Source organism: Haliotis rubra, unplaced genomic scaffold (genome assembly GCF_003918875.1).
Source record: "Haliotis rubra isolate DU_JTF1 unplaced genomic scaffold, ASM391887v1 Scf1178, whole genome shotgun sequence".
Taxonomy (NCBI): domain Eukaryota; kingdom Metazoa; phylum Mollusca; class Gastropoda; order Lepetellida; family Haliotidae; genus Haliotis; species Haliotis rubra.
The window spans coordinates 74,416-91,595 of NW_025765090.1; the positions used below are offsets into that span (position 1 = coordinate 74,416).

Genomic DNA, 17,180 nt, shown 5'->3' on the forward strand with positions numbered 1-17,180 from the left:
TAAGTACATCCTCGTTGGATAAAGAATAAAAGAGCTAGTCAGTTAGTTTTTCAATTTACATAACAATCCATTAATGTGACGATTAATTTTGACCGTCATACGAGTAATGAGAATCATGTTAACAACAACCTTTATTGTTATTAATATAAACATTTGAAAGCGTCCTTTGACAATATACCGTTCCTCTGTCGCGCTCATAAATTGACCAATCAGCGCGCACCTGCCCCGTTACACCGAAGCATCTGTTCAAAATGGCGATGGGTCGCACTCAATTTTTGTGAAGACTTGGGGCGATCCTTCTTAAAATACGACAACCTGTGTGAAACAGTTGTTTATAAAATGACTTCTCTTCATTTTGTTGTTCAACCACTACCGGGAACTGATGATCAACTAAACGAAAGGTGATGAATCCAAGCACTTTTTCTATGTTTTAGATGTCATCGTACCCCAGACAAATCAGACTCGGGCACGCATGTGTAACGTCGACGACAAGAATACTAAGCTTGATATCCTTTGTGTGGACATTATGAAGACTGTAAAAGACAATATAGACTGTAGATACTATTTCACGTTGATGACTATGTCTCGTATACGTTAAAGGCGATTATATTATAATGTATTTTGTTTCCATAAATAGATTCTGCTAGGTTAACACATCTGGATCCTGGCTCATCCCAGTTTCTTAGATGTTCGACATGCACTGTCACTGTCAGGCATCGAAATAAGCATGGTAGATCCATTTAATGTATTTTTTACTATGCCGGAAATAATAATAAGTGTTCTAAACATAGCACTGACGTGTAAAATTTCTCACAATAATTAAGTTGTGAATAACGTCCTATATCCAACTGTGTTTTTAAGTCATATAAGTTCAGTATTGAAGCTTTACATCATTTATGAAAGTCACAGACAAAAACTTATGAATCATCATAATAAGGTTGAATTTCAGTTATTCAGGGTATTCTTTCATGTCAATTCATACACCTCTAAATGACCTCACATGCTCATTACCTTCACTGGATTCTATGTTCCATGTTTGTTACAAGTTGCACCAATAGATGAGAAATGATCAAACAAAAACAGCAGCAGCATTTCATAAAAGTAAAGTGATCCTGTCTAAACACTAATATTAAATTGCAGGTTTAGGGGGCCCAATTTGATAATGCGCACCAGTTTAAAATAATATTTCTGTGAGTTTGTACATTTTCCTTTAACAAACATTTGAAATGAAACAGTGGACAGGCTCTACTACTTAGTACTATGTTAATAGCCTGTCACAACCTAGATGGTGAGGAATATCATAACATTCAATCACTGGGTTTGTTTGGCTTAAAAGTCTATATTCAGGTAATGAGCCATTATCATTACAAATTCACAAATTTAATAAAATAATTATCAATATTTTGCAATGGTATTAAATAACCTGTGATAACTTGTGGCTTTTTAGAGATAACTTGAAATTCATTAATTAGAGAAACAGAAAATGATAATGCAAACTGAAAGTAGATCAAAATACCTCCATTCAAGAACATTGACAGAAATCTCAGTTTCCTAATTTGCCTGCCAAGATGGGCAAGGGAACTTGGTTTGGAATCCTACCTAAATCCTGGGGTGCTGACATGATTATTTATTTGCAAATATAATATTAGCCTGAAATGTGATTAAATCAGCATTGAATAAAATTGGCCTAACTACCAAATATAATACAACATCATCAAAATTGGTTGACATAAACCATAATTTAGCAGATAGGTAGTGACGACATAAACCATAATTTAGCAGATAGGTAGTGACAAGATAAATATTTCAAGAAATTCATCATTATACACATGGTGTAGTATTGTGCTGACTGCTAGACATTATATCACATTGAATGATGTATTTTACACATTGGCATCTTCAATTCTACATCAAAGTCAATGACACATACAACATTTTTCCATTCCAGACTTGGAGAAGTTGCTGCTAAATTGAGTCATCATGGATTTACCAGCCCAACATGTCTGTCAGCACTGAAGAATCTAGTTATATCACAATGTGTGATTGGACCAAACTATATTGCTCTTCTTCTAGAGGTTTGTAGTAACATGGCCTTGATAAGAAAACATTAATATATATGGAAAAAGTTAACATTTAAAACCATTATTTACTTTTTTATGACACAGTGGCATGATGTTTGAATGTGAAGAAATCAGAATTCTACCCGAAACAACATGTGTAATAACATACTATATGTAATTTAAATTGTCATTTAACACTTCTGTCTAGCTTTTGTATAGCTGAGTACACCAGTATTCACTAAAACGGAATTCCACATGTGTGGTTAGAATTATTTCCTGTTTGACTTATTTGCTGAAATTTAAGAAAACATAACTTAAGTTGTGATGACTTTTCACAGAATGGCCGAATCTGCCGTGTGCCTTTCACGCTGGTGACAGACAGACTTGACCTCAGCAAAAACAATGACAACAAAACGTAAGTCTTTCCTTTTCCTATTGATATTTTGTCTGCCATGCTTATTATGTGATAATTTCCAGTTAAAACTGGTCCCCAGCAACCTATGCTGGACATAGCGGTGACCATATGCATCTGGTGGTCAGGGTCAGGTTCAGTGACTTGTGAATTGCATGGCAACGCTCCTCAGTGGCACAGATTGTTAAGACCAGCATAATACTGGACATGATGAACACTTGAAATTGAAAAAATGGTTGCATTTCTGAAAACCACCGATGCTTGAAACTCATTACAAACTGAATGTAAATATTCACATTCAGGTTTGATTTGTTATCCATTTAAGACATGTTCTGATCTGTTATCTGTTTTTCGCTAAAGCACAGGAGTGGTAAATGAAGCCTCTTCCTTGATCACTGAAAGAGATCAAAGCCCCATATGCATTAAACAAAATAAATGTCATGAAAGGTAGGCTCCTGGATCTCTCAAGACCATGAGCAGTCCCTACTGTATATATACTTACCAATATGTCTTATCGTCTCTATCCATCTGGGGCGGTGGGGTAGTGGTTAAAGCGTTCGCTCGTCACGCCAAAGACCCGGGTTCGATTCCCCACATGGGCAAAATGTGTGAAACCCATTTCTGGTGTCCCCCGCCGTGGTATTGCTGGAATATTGCTAAAAGCGGCGTAAAATCAAACTCACTCACTCACTCACTCTATCCATCTGTTCAGGAAGCCCAGTAAACCAGAGAAGCCAGAGCGGAACCTGTCTCGGAATGGCACACTGGTCGTGGAGAGCCCCCTAGTGTTGGTGTCAGATGCTCTGGGATCAGGCACAGCACAGGCTGTTGGGTAAGACTTTAGTGTCTACATGAGATTGTCCAGTTAAAGGTGTCAGATTCTATGTTTTATTATGTTTGTAAACAATTGTTTTGGTGTTAAATATAGCGCATTTTGAAAGGTATATGATAGTTTCAGGTACATTTTTATGTCACTGAAACTTTGTTATTTTGAGCATAGATAATTTTTTATATTATTAGCCTAAGGATTAGTTTATTACATCAGAAGTTGGTTTGTTTACATGACTAAACATGTTGATGACAACCCACCAGCATGTGTGTGGGAACAGAAAGGTGTTTGCTAGTCAGTATTTCTCACTGTCATATTTTGAGTTGAGTGTTGTATAAATTCAATACAGTTTGGTGTTCCTAAACCTCCATTAAAAGCTGCCAACTCAAATGAACTTTAATTTATTCATGTTTTGTGGCAGAGTCAAGTTTTAAGTATTTGTATTTAATATATAGATAGTTTATAGGTTTTATTGTTTCAGCCTTGTTTAAATTTACAGGCAAAATATTAAAAGCCCTCTGGATGATACAAGCCCTCAATACAAATTAACATTGCCCCGTGCTTATGTAATTACCAATTTAACAATAGCCACCTTACCGGGTCAGGCCAGGTTCTGACCATGCACTTACACTCTGCACAAGCTTCTTTTGTCTTTCTGCTTCAGTTTGTCTGGTCAGCTTGCTATCTATTGTCCATTTAGTTTTAAAGGTTCCTGTCACATAACTTGTTGGCAGTCACATAGATCTTTTTGAGGAGGTCAGCTTGATTCATGTTCTCATTCATGGAAATCAGCCTCATACTGATTGTGAATATTACTGGGAACTTAGTGTTTTGTGTTGAGGATTTCATTATTCAGAATAATGTTATGTGATTTTGATCCTTGACTGCAAGGTTGAGCATTGGGCTCATTGCCACACAGCGGGTTTGTTATTATTATGCTTTTTGTCACCATCATTATCATGCTCTTGGAAATAAGCATGGCTGTCATCTATACCCACCAACATCTACCCCATATCCGTTACTATTTTTATGATCTTGATACAGATACCATAAAACCCCAAATATCCTGAGTGAGTGTGTTGGGTTTTACGCTGCTTTTAGCAATATTCCAGCAACATCACGGCGGGGGACACCAGAAATGGGCTTCACACATTGTGGGGATTCGAACCCGGGTCGTCAGCGTGACAAGCCGACGCTTTAACCATTAGGCTGCCCCTCCAAATATCCTGAAATGTTTGGTTAGTGTAAGATGAACTTGATCAACACTTGGTCAACACTTAACAAATACCAGTTGTGATAGGTTACTGAATCCTCTATGGTACTCTTCATTTTGACTAACATAAACTGTCTCTCCACAGAACATGGCCAGGCTCACGAGGTGGAAGTGGAGGCGTTGGCAGCAGCAGTGGCGGCGCCAGCAACCCCACATCCCGCAACAACAACCAGCAGGGCTACAACCGCATGCAGCGTACAGTGCATGTCAGCAGAGGTCGGAGGTCAGGGGTCATAGTTGGAGCACGTCCTCTTGTACCTGCTTCAGTAGTCCCTGAAGAACTCATAAATCAGGTATGTGTAACACAATGCATAGTTATGACAGAAAATCATAAAAACGTTGCTGAACTGCCATGTAGAAATGTTTACATTAAATATGTGCATTTTTATCAAATACCCAGCACTTCAGGGAAGATTTCCACCCGTAACCCCCATATTTTTTTAATCATTATTTGCCTAAGAATATACGCCTATGGGATTTAACAGGCTATACCTAACCCTAAACCTAACCCTAAAATCTAACCCCAAACCTAACCCTAAACCCCCAAAATATTCCTAATAAATAGAATACATTTCAAGCGGGGGTTACAGGCGGAACTCTTACCGCACTTCACATGTTAGTGAAAAGAGCATGTCTGTTACTCTGTTTACATATGTAATGCAAGAAAACTGGTTTGTATTTGCAGTGTCAAGTAGTACTACAAGGCAAATCACGAAACCTTATCATTAGAGAACTGCAGAGAACGGTGAGTGTATCATATGTTTTTAAGTTACAATGCCACATTATTGTATGGCTTCCAGTGTTCACATTTTTTTTGACAGTCTAGGTTATGGAGTTAAATGATAATGGCATTAAAACTTGGTGTCATCAGACGGACGTCCTGTTGAAAGAAAGTTCAGATATTATGGGTGTATTTCTTCCAGAATGTAATCAGAGGTAACACCAACTTACTGATGGTTGGAATTTATAAGAAAGCTATTTGAGTATGATGTAGAATGAATCATGGTTTATGTTCTATTGTTATGGCATCTCTCGAGATTCAAACACACACTTTTCTTTTCTTTTGAGCTGAACATCCCACCTTTCAAAGATCACTGAAAAATGTTTGATTTATAATTGTCCCCCGTCCCAACGAGGAACGGGGGACTATATTCAGCGGCGTCCGTCCTTACTTACATCCCGATTCTTGTTAACACCATATCTCATGAACTGTTGTACCCAATCTCTTCAAATTTGGTGACAGCCTACATTAGGGGATTATCCAGACACCAGTTGATTTGGGTGACCTTGACATTATTTTCAAGGTCACCATGACACTTTGACCACTTTTCAAACTCTTGATAACGCGAAATCTCATGAACTGTTGTACCCAATGTCTTCAAATTTTGACGACAGCCTACATTGGGGGATTATGCAGACACCAGTCGATTTGACCTTATCTTCAAGGTCACCACGACATTTTGACCACTTTTCAAACTTATGTAAACGCGACATCTCATAAAACATTGCACCCAATGTCTTCAATTATGTCAACAGTCTACATTGTGTGATTATGCAGACACCAGTCATTTCAGGCATCTTGTATGTGACCAAAAAATAGAAAGTAGTAAATATGTTATAAATATTCCTTTCGTTTCGTGGCGGGGACAATGCCATATCAGTGGCAAACACTTGTTCTGTGGAGTTTTTCAGACTGTGTTCAATTGACAGCTTGTCAGTACAGGAGAACCTGTGAAGGTACGGGTTAGAATATTGATCTTCAGTAACCCATGCCTGTCGTAATAGGCGACTAACAGGATCAGGTGGTCAGGCTCACTGGCTTGGTTGACACATGTCATCGTTCCCAATTGCACAGATTGATGCTGTTGATCGCTGGATTGTCTGGTCAAGACTCGATTATTTACAGACGGCCGCCATATAGCTGTAATATTGCTGAGTGCGGTGTAAAACTAAACTCACTCAGTACAGGGAAGCATTGTTTTAAAATGTATGGTTTATGGGTTGTGTCTATAATTGTTAAGATAGAATTCAGAATTCAGGGGGAAGGGTTTTGCATGGGTGGCCTAGTCTACTAAGGCTCTGCTATTTGCAGGTCAGAGTTGCACCCTTGATCGCTCCTGCAACCTAGGATCATTATCATGAGCTATTGATTACTTATTGTCTGTTTGAAATGTTTCCTTGCTTTGTCATCAGAACCTTGATGTGAACATGGCTGTGAACAACCTGCTGTCCCGAGATGATGAAGGCGAGGGGGACGAGGAAGACAGCCAGGACTCCTACATGCCCGATGACCTCATCTCCCTCCTGGACAGCGGCATGCATTCCGACCACCCCAGTGTCATCATCGATGCTGATGCCATGTTCAATGAAGACATGTTTGGCTACAGCTCACTAAGAAGTCGTGGCTCGGGCACAAGGTCCAGGCTAGGTCAGTGTTGGACTAGGGAGAGATGAATTGAGTTACAAGTGCATTAAAAGTTCCAAGTACACTGTTCCTTTTTAAGGAACTAGAATAATCACTGTCATAAAAGATGACTTTTCATCCACGAATCACTCATGACTAAGGTTCTAATATAGGAAGCATTGAAAGAGTGACCACTTGGACTTGTGTCTTAAGTAATCTGCTCTGATAGATAGTGGTTGTATTGCCTTTACACTGTTTTTCCTAGCTTAGACTCATGTCACTGACAGTTCTGTTCATAATGAAATTATGAATGTACTACTATCACTGCTATGTGCCATTACTGATGTGTCTATTTATTTCGGATAATTGTAGGTGAGCGAGATAGGGACCTTGATCGGGACCGAGAGCGGGAGTCCATCTTTCGTATACGTGACCGTCGCCGTATAGAGTCATCATTCCGCGAGGACCCTCTGAAGCCCTTAGATAGAGATAAATCAGACAATGTCAGTGGGGGAATCCAGCAAGAAGTCCACAACACCATCACAGAGCCCTCTCATTCTTGGGGAGGACTTGCAGTGGTGGTCAGCTGCTATGGTATGTATATCAGTCCTTATTGAAGCAGTCATAGTGCTGCGATTGTTGTATGTAAAGGGTCATAAGCTGCATGGGACCTTTGATTGTCTTTGTGGAAGATAGCCTTGTGTTACAGTGGCATGATGTAGAAGATATGATGTAGTTCAGTGTTTGCCATGATGCAGAAGAGGGTATTTGAGGGTCCCTGGGACTCATGCTCTGAATCTTCAGGGGTCCTGGACTACATAATGGGGGTCCCAGACACTTAAATATTATTATCAATACTATTACTATGTTGTAATATTGTTGTAATTCAGTTACTGTTATTCTATTGTGTATCATGATCATTGCATTGTTACAGTAATTAAATTGCAATCAATACCATAACCCAGCTAGTAGCAAACTCAGTAACTTATTGTTACTTGATTGGAATTTTTACCAAAAGTATTTGGACTTTTCTGTGTCCCTGTGGACGCGCTAATAAATTTTGTTGCGTCCATTGTCATTTTTATGCGTATAGGACGCAGGAATTCGCGTCCCATAAATCCCTGCATAGATAATTCAAATTATACATTAATGCTACTTGGTAAATAGTTATTGCAAGTTATGTTTGGTATGTCATAGTGCTACCAGCATTGTTATTCATTTGTAACTTTGCTGCTGATATCCTGATTCTCACAAGTGTCATTTCCCCGTGCAGGCCCAGGATGCAGATGATCCACGGTTTACTCACATCTCAGCAATGCACTCGGAACTGGTTGCTGTGGGGTCTAATGGTCGTCTGTATGGCTGGAAGTGGTCCGACCCTGATCCATACAAACATCCAGATGTGAGTTGAGCATTGTATTAGCACCTCCTAACTACTGTGTGTTGATATGTAGAAGATGTGGAAAGTATTGTTCCAAAAGTTAACAGATTATGGCACTGTTGTGTTGAACTTGGATGTGTCCAGGTTATGGGTGTTTGAAGTAAAGGTTTCGTGATGCAACAGTGTTTAACTGTAGTTATTAAGTATTTCGTTTGCTGGTTTTTGTGAAAGGATAAATGAACAGTAGGCACAAACATACTCTTATGATAAAATGAGAAATATTTCTAAACAAAAGCTGAATGACAATCCGCCATCTAATGATTTTACTCTGATAGCTGACATTTCAATGCTATCCAAAAATAAAGCTGATGCTGTATATTTGTCGACAGAACCCCATCATCCACCATGCTAAGACTGCCAGCCTTGGGCTGACCAATGAGAAGGTGACCGGCCTATCAACATGCAGTGTCCGAGCATCTGTGTGCACCGAATCTGGCAAGGTAGGAACAATGACAACACATTGTCACAACAAAGGTGAGGTGAGGTGAAATTGGGTTTTAACGTCGTGCTTGAGAATATTTCGCTCATATGACGACGTGCATGCGTGTGTATGTGTATGTGCGGCTGCTTGTACTAGCCCCAACTGAAGCTGGTTTTATAGTGCTAGCCCACTGAGATACCATGCCACAGTGAAGCATGAATACCCCACTCACTCACTCATTATACTGACTCCAACCGACCAGTCCTTGTTGTACCCATTAATGCCGAGCGCCAGGCAGGGACCAACATGTACCATATTTTAACGTCTTTTGGTATGACACAGTCTGGAATCGAACCCACGACCTTCCGCTCTCGGGGCGGATGCTGTAACCACTACACCACAGAGGCAGTCCATTGTCATAACAAGTACAGGAGGAGGCATATTTGCATCATGCCGAAAACCTAGGTTCCAATTTCTCACGGGGATAGTCGGTAAGGTCCAACTCTTGCTTTTGTAATGTTCAGGCTAAAACATTTAAACACCATGCCAGATATCCTGCCATATTCTTCGTGGGTAATTATCAACACTATGTTTCCTTGACCACTAGGTGGCGACGTGGATGGACGAAGCCCTCAGCCAGGTTGCTGTGAAGCTAGAACACTCTGCTCAAATGTTCAGTGAGTTCCAGACAGACAAGATTGTGTCCCTACACACATGCTCCCTGTATACCTGTGCCAGACTGGAGAGTGGGGCACTCTACTGGTGGTAAGCCACACCCTTCATACCATTGATAGTGCAGGACAGACAGTATTGGTTGCTTGCTTTACAAATTTGTTTTTTGAAAAATCCTAAGCTGTAGGTAACTAAACAAAAATGGGACGCATTAAGATTTCCTGAAATTACATGAATATGTTGCGAAGTTAGTTGGTCTTGAGGCATTGTTACACCTATTGTAACCATGTGCCTGACAGTAAATGTTTGTTACCATCTTAGAGCCAGAGCGCCTTTGAGCGGATTACGGATATTGGCGCTATACAAGTATTTGTATGTATGTATGTATGTTATGTTAGAATATTAATACTGCTTTCGGTTCACTTTTTCACCCTTTTTTCGTTTTTCTTTGCTCGAAGGAAAGTGTGAAAAATGACTTGAGTATTCTATTGCTCATGCAATAGTACCTTGTATATGCTACTCATAAAATATTTACTTCTGACATTCATTTTTTGTGGCCAGTTCTTGCAATATGTATCTCAAAGCAAGTAGGACAATGAAAGTTAAGCTTGTAGTAATACAAATGAACAGAGGTGAAGTTTATTGTGTGAGATGTGTATAATAATACGTTTGTCTGATCCACAGGGGTGTGATGCCATTTTCTCAGAGGAAACGTCTGTTAGAAAAAACAAGATCAAAGAAAAAGAAATCCAAGGAATCATCAGGAAGCACAGAAATTGGTACTGGTTCACTGGTGAGTGAAAAAATACACTGGAAACACACCCTTCAGCCTCATTACTATAAACTTAGTATCATTATCAAATCCCATTTGTTAGATGAAAGCTAATGATATCAGTCGTATTGTATGGATCGGATTCAATTGATTACACACCCCTGTTACAAAGCTATGATTATTGCTGCAAACTGCAAAATAAATCCAATAAATGAACAAAACAAAACACAATGGGAAACCTTTCTATATGGTCTTAAATGTATGTTAATGATATGTATTATAGGCAAAGTTTGTTAAACATAATTTTCCATTCATGTCCATGAAGTAAGTGTGATCTTTGAAACCAGTTCCCTATGTAAGCAGACATATATGCAGAATTCTTTTGAATGCCAATGCCACTGCCAAAGAACTAGTTCTTTTTGTTTCTCAGCAAGTCTTTTTATAAGAATGTATATTTGCCTGAATGAACATGAAGATAAATGTGAAAATGTTTGTGTAGGTATGTCTGCGAAGTGCCCCAATGTACCATGCTGGAGCCATGGCCTTCACTACAGTCGATGGTGTCCCTAAGGTGGGGGTGCTGCTGGAGTCCGCATGGTCCCTAGCAGACACCTGCAGGTTTAGACTGAAAACACAAGTCAGGTGAGTACAGGGACAGTGTTCAGTGAGTGGTTCATGAGATGGTTTGATCATTATGAGAGAGTTGATGGAACAGCACAACAATGCAGTTAGTTTCTGAACAAACCTTTTTGGAAAGGTTAAAAATGTGTAGCACATTTGGGTCCTAGAAAGAGATGTTTTTATTGAGATTTCTTCTGGTTTCAGTGAAGCAAGGCCAGATTTTCGGCCAGAGATCAAAGTCCCGGACAGTAAGCTGGAGATGCCACCTCCATCACCTGCGTCATCAGTGGGAAGCGAACACAGTAGTGCCTCACTCACCACACCCATGTCTCTCAGTGAGTCTCAGCTTCCTTCAGTACTGACCCTATTCAATGCACGGTCAAGATCATTGGCATCTTATGAATGACATGCTGATAGTTATTATAAACTGTTGTGTATTTCTTTACCACAAATTGAGAAATGTGACAATCGCCAAAATTGCAACTCTCTTACTTAGTCCTATGATACAGAAATAGCTTATCTCGGGCTTGACCTTCTTTATAAGAATCATGTACCTTAACCACAGAAGGAAAGGTGGCCCAGTGATCTACACCAAATAAGTTCACTCTTGCCAGGGTCCGTTTGCTTTTGGATTCAATTCTCTGATTTGAATCCTTGGCCTGCCAGCTCCCTAGCAGTGCACAGAAATTAATCCAAGGAAAAATATCTCTGACTTTCTCACTTTCGACTTTCTTCCCGACATGAAACAACATAATTTAGATTCATGAGAGGCCCCTCATTGTGGTGTTCAGTTATGTGTTAAGTATGCTTTGGTTCATGAAGCTTGCCTTCCCTTACTGCAGAGCGTAAGAAGGCTCCGACTCCATCCCGTGAGGAGGACAAGAAGGAAGAGGAGAGCTGGGCTCTGAAGAATGTTGTATTTGTGGAGGACATCAAGACAGTCCCGGTCGGCAAGGTCCTCAAGGTGGGTGCATGCTGGTCATGAAGGTGACACTCACAGACACTCTGCAAATATTCATTAACCATGAATATTTGGCATGTGACCTTTCCGTCAAAAGTCAATACTCTGGTGTATTTTCCACAACTTTAAAGGACAATTTCTGGTGAAAAACACCAGATATTTTAAAGCTTTAGAAGTTCTCAGCTTCACTGTTATTTTTGGCTATGAGTCATAACATACCTCTAAAATTGTGTCAAGAAATTATTAGGCCATTTTTGAAGGGCAATGTAACCTATTCACACAGCCGCCGTGATATTGCTGGAATATTGCTGAAACTAAACTCACTCACTTTTCACTCAGTACATAGTTATTGACATACCATACTGATTATCTTAATCCATTAATGTTTTTAAGACATAATTCATTTAGAGGCTATTGATGCACATAGTTGGAAATGTTTGAAAATGATGTTGATGGATGTAAAGTTAAATGAATTATGATAAACGTGTACAACAATTGTCACTCAACAACTGTGTCCTTTTCCATCTTCAGGTGGATGGTGCCTATGCTGCAGTGAAGTTCCAGGTGAAAGACACTGGGGATCTGTCTGCTCCCATTCCTGGGCGCGGTGGCAGCAGCAGCAGTGGGGGCGAGGATGTCAGTAGCCTCCTGCAGGACTGCCGTCTACTGCGTAAGGATGAGTTACAGGTGGTGAAAGGTTCCAGTTCCCCACGGATTCCAGACTGTTTCCAGAAGACCCCCAAGAAAGTGACAGTGGTGGAGAATGCACACATCTTGTCTGTCTCTGTAGACTGTGATGGTGAGAATATTTAGTGAAATAAGTTTTAAAAAGGCAGTTAATTAGGGATGTGGTGGACTCTAAACAGTGTCAGATTGTATAATTGTCAATGTCATGGCAATAATGATTGCATATATGCAGGATGTCACTCCTGCTTAGACATTGAATAATGAGAACATTAGGATCACCGATCTATTTACTCTTGTGGTTTTCTCTTATTCAGATATCTTTTTATGGTTGAAATTTTTATACAACGTTGAACTTCGTTATCATACTTCTGTATGCATTTTGCGGAGAGTATAAAAATGGGCGCTGCCCTTTATTGTCTGAGCAGATTTTGGAAACTGTCAGTATTTTTTCACCAAACTTGTCATGTAGATAGACCTGGCGATGAATTGGTGCCTTTTGATAGTTTGGTATTTTTTAGAGGTATGTATTTCGAGTTTCCATTGCAATTTTTTTTTGACTTTTTACAAGAGTTGTAAACATCTGAAACCTGCAACAGTTTGGGCTTTCCATCAAGCAGGCTGTGATAGAGACAACTTGATGTACATTGAGCTGTGTATTGCAGGTATCCATGTGATAGCTCGGTCAGGGTCCCGCCTCAACTACTTGGTGTACAATCTCAGCTCAGGCAAGGTGGAGCAGAATTGCCTCTTCCCTACTGATGCCAGCTCCTTCTTGGGTCTGGGGACATCAGACATCAAGCTGCACAACAGCGGCAGTGTAAGTAGTCACAGCTGATATAGCTTGTTCATGTGATTTATGTGATTTACCCAATTGTTCTGAAGGGTCAGTATAACTCCTCAGTAGCCACTCTTAACTAAAGCATTGATCAGATGGCCACAGTCTATGCTTTGTTAGTGTGTTGATCAACCTTGACATTCACGATTGTTGCTCATGCCATCAACCACTGGTTCACTAGGATGTGATCATTTCCCAAACCGCTGTTAAGTAGGTGCAGTACCCCAGAATACAGCATTTAACATTACTCTGTACACGTCAACATACTATGATGTTACCTGAATTTCAAACTTTATAACAGCATGTTACCTTACTTAACATTAATAACTCGAACTCTTGAAGAAATTAATGTGACTAGTAAGTGCTTTCATCACAAGGCTTCCCCACATGGGTACAATGTGTAAAACCTTATTTCTGGTGTCCTCCGTCATGATATTGCTGGAATATTGCTAAAAGTGGTGTTAAACCATACTCACTCATCACAAGGCATATCCAAAGCTATATCTATGCATTTATAAATCTTGACTGAAACGTATAAGATAACTTTTTGTAGATACATGTAGATATTATTACATGTACACTGTAGATGACCTGAAGACAGGACACGTTTCTGTGATGTCAAATGAATCTGAATCTGTGTTCATACGATATTGATGTTGCAGCAGGATGTGCCGTCACCTCTACAAGATGGAAATGGTGCCATCTACCCAATGGCTAAGGACTGCTTGGAAGGTATCCGGGATCCGATGTGGCTTGATCTGCCTCCAGTCCGGTGCCTGAACGTCCGAGTACAGTCACTCAGCAACACTGGAGCCAACATGAAGAACAGAGCAGCAATAATAGCACTAGCTGTACAGGTACTTGAACAGTTGGTTCACCCAGATAGGGTCTGTTAGTCAAGGTGAAGGGGCAGTTGAGGGAGCAGTGGGGTTGTCGAAGGCCTGTCTGATTCCTTCCATAGATGGGTACAATGTGTAAAGCCCATTTCTGGTGTTCCCGCCATGATATTGCACGAATATTGCAAAAAACTTTATAAAACCTAACTCACTCACCTTATAGTCAAGGTTGATGTTGGGATCATTGTACTCGTCACATTGCTTGTAATTTCCTTCCGTGGCGGGGGCGGTAGGGTAGCCTAATGGTTAAAGCGTTTGCTCGTCACGCCGTAGACCCGGGTTCAAATCCCCTAATGGGCACAATGTGTGAAGCCCATTTCTGGTGTCCCCTGCCATGATGTTGCTGGAATATTGGTAAAAGCAGCGTAAAACTAAACTCAGTCAGTCAGTCCGTGGCATCCAGATTAGAAGTATATGTCAGGGAAAATAATATTTGGTAGTCTCATATTCCTAACAAGTAACAGTTGTGTGACTTTGAAGGTGTATGATCAGTATTCCAAATGTAAATAAATGATGCTCTGTGTACTTCTAAAAATAGCAATGAAGTTGTTCACGAAAAAAGACATTGAAAAACAATTGAAATGGTAAACAGATGAACTAACAACAATGGGCTAATGACAAATAGCTACAATTACTGGAAAATCATTGTTATTTCATGCAGATATTACCAACAGGGACTAGAAAGTGTAGGCACCCCCTGCCTCTGTGATATAACTAGTATATTGCTGCAGACAGAAAGTGTGTTGTCTGTTTCGAGATGACATTGATAAAGCATGTGTCAGGTCCAATTGATTTAAATGATTATATGTTTGGTGATAAAGTTTTGACTACGGTGTCAATATGGTGTAGCTAATAAGTCTCATTGCTTTCAGCACCAAACACTGTTACCACATATCCTGCGCTGTGACGTGGACCAGGTGAAGACTATCCTGACTGCTGTAGAAGAAGATGTTAGTGAGTAACTACTGTAACCTATTCTTGTGGTTGGTATGTTTAGGAAAATACGGATGTTTTCTGGTTATATCGGAATAAAAACATCACAGTCAGTTGTGTATCATACAGTTGTCTTTCATTGTATGCCAGTACATAATCTGAAGTGTTTTCTGTTTACTGCTTGTCAGTAAACAGCATCTTCAGCGCAGGTTTATGTTCATGTCTTAACTTAATCTCATTCTGATCTTCAGATTCAACCAGCCGAGAGCAAAAACTCCAGGAAATTATTCGCGAACACTGTGATGGAAGTCGTAATATCCTCCACACAACTGTTGCCATGTGTGTGCCAACTTCCAACAAAGACTATGATTCAGGTAAGTCACATGTGACATGGTGGAACTCTAGACCCTTATAGGAAAAGGCTGGTTTCCCATGAGGGAATCTGATGGTTTTATTGGAATATGGATGAACTACCTCATAAGAGCTTAAGTATAACTCTGTGGTAATTCAACTCTGGACAAAGTCCACAGGCAAGCTATGTTTTTGTACTACATATTGTAACATTTCTGATAGTTGGGATTAGTTGTGCCTCAATCTGGTCATTTACAGGAGCCAAGCCTGAAGGTGGAATATTGCTGACTGCCATGTTCAACAGCAAACAAACCGTCACTGTATTACATAAAGGCATGTGTGTTTTATATTACCTTCAGACACTCCCCCTGGTGGAGGCAATAGCTTCAGCTCCACCCTAGAGGCCATCAATGCTGTAAGCAATGCTGTGGATGCCCTGGCTTCTATACAGTCTCGGTCAGGGGACTCCGGCAGTCGAAGGTGGGGAAATTATGTGTACCATCAGCTCATTAAGTAATTTTGCATTTGGTTTTTCTTTCAGAATTTTCATTATATCCCTTGTTATTTTGTGAAATACTTGGATGCCAGGGTCCCCTTTCACAAAGCTCCCGTAAGCCTAAGATCTCGTAACTTTTCTCGTAGCACTCGTACGTCCTATACTGTGATATAGAGGTGCAATGCTCTGAGAAATCAAAACGGACCCAGGTCTTATCTGTAACTCAAATGTAATATCAATCTATCAAAATGTTAGAAGACACTGCATAGGGATTTGGTATTGTATCATAATAATTCACAAGCGTTCACTATTTAGTTTTGCCTGTGTACCATTCCAGGCTCAAACAACTGTTAACTAGCGTGGAGTTTATGCCTACCAATGACTATTTCAGTATGAGCGTTCGTGAGTTAATCCGTCGGGCATCTTCAGCAGCAAGGGGTGTGAGTGGCCTGGAGGCTCGGGACCCTGACAGGGAGGATTCTGGAATAGCAATACCTACCCTTAACTGGCCAGCAGATCCCCCAAGCTATGACTCCCTGCATTCTGGTAAGAACATGTTGATATAGAATCCTGAACTGAAACGTTTGATATTATTGTCACTTGAAGTTAGGTTTTAAAACGGGACAGAGGTCTTGTTGTTTATCAAATGTATCATGTGAGTACATGTTGTATCTGATGTATTGTTTATACACTTCTTCTTAATTGTCATTGACATCTACAGATGCTGAGAGGCCAAGTCTGTCTCGCCAGTCTTCAAGCAGTCTGCCAGGGAGCCTAAGCTCCCTCCATCTGCCTGAGTTCAGTACTGTCAGCGTCCCACCAGTCCGTCTTGAGGACAAGGAGAGGCGAACCAATGCTGTCCAGATACTAAAACTGCTGTGTGACAGTCCCCTGTTACAGCCACACCTAGTGGAGCTGCTGTCTTCAAGGTAAGCAGTAGTAGAACATGCTTTGTGGGACTGCCATATTTTTCAGCCACACCTATTGAAGCTGTTATCAAGAATTACTGATTACATACGTTAGTAAAGTGTAAAACAGAAGGCACCTTGTAAATACTACTTCAAGTGTTAAGTCCAATCCTGAATAGTTGTTAGTCAGAACTCATTGAGTCCCTTG

General features: G+C 40.2%; 1 protein-coding gene across 1 annotated transcript in view; it reads left to right on the top strand.

The window, feature by feature from the left end:
* The first annotated feature begins 240 nt into the window (after positions 1-240).
* Positions 241-17,180, top strand: part of LOC124258932 (E3 ubiquitin-protein ligase UBR5-like) — a 49,422-nt gene continuing 32,482 nt past the window's right edge. The window contains 24 exon segments of the mRNA XM_046692994.1: positions 241-401; positions 1,949-2,075; positions 2,399-2,475; positions 3,185-3,304; positions 4,660-4,867; positions 5,260-5,319; positions 6,768-7,002; positions 7,351-7,487; positions 7,489-7,563; positions 8,252-8,380; positions 8,749-8,859; positions 9,448-9,605; positions 10,197-10,305; positions 10,784-10,926; positions 11,110-11,240; positions 11,748-11,869; positions 12,398-12,665; positions 13,216-13,370; positions 14,054-14,245; positions 15,157-15,238; positions 15,469-15,591; positions 15,928-16,048; positions 16,456-16,610; positions 16,786-16,993. Coding sequence (XP_046548950.1) covers positions 340-401; positions 1,949-2,075; positions 2,399-2,475; positions 3,185-3,304; positions 4,660-4,867; positions 5,260-5,319; positions 6,768-7,002; positions 7,351-7,487; positions 7,489-7,563; positions 8,252-8,380; positions 8,749-8,859; positions 9,448-9,605; positions 10,197-10,305; positions 10,784-10,926; positions 11,110-11,240; positions 11,748-11,869; positions 12,398-12,665; positions 13,216-13,370; positions 14,054-14,245; positions 15,157-15,238; positions 15,469-15,591; positions 15,928-16,048; positions 16,456-16,610; positions 16,786-16,993 — 3,308 coding nt within the window. The 5' untranslated portion in view covers positions 241-339.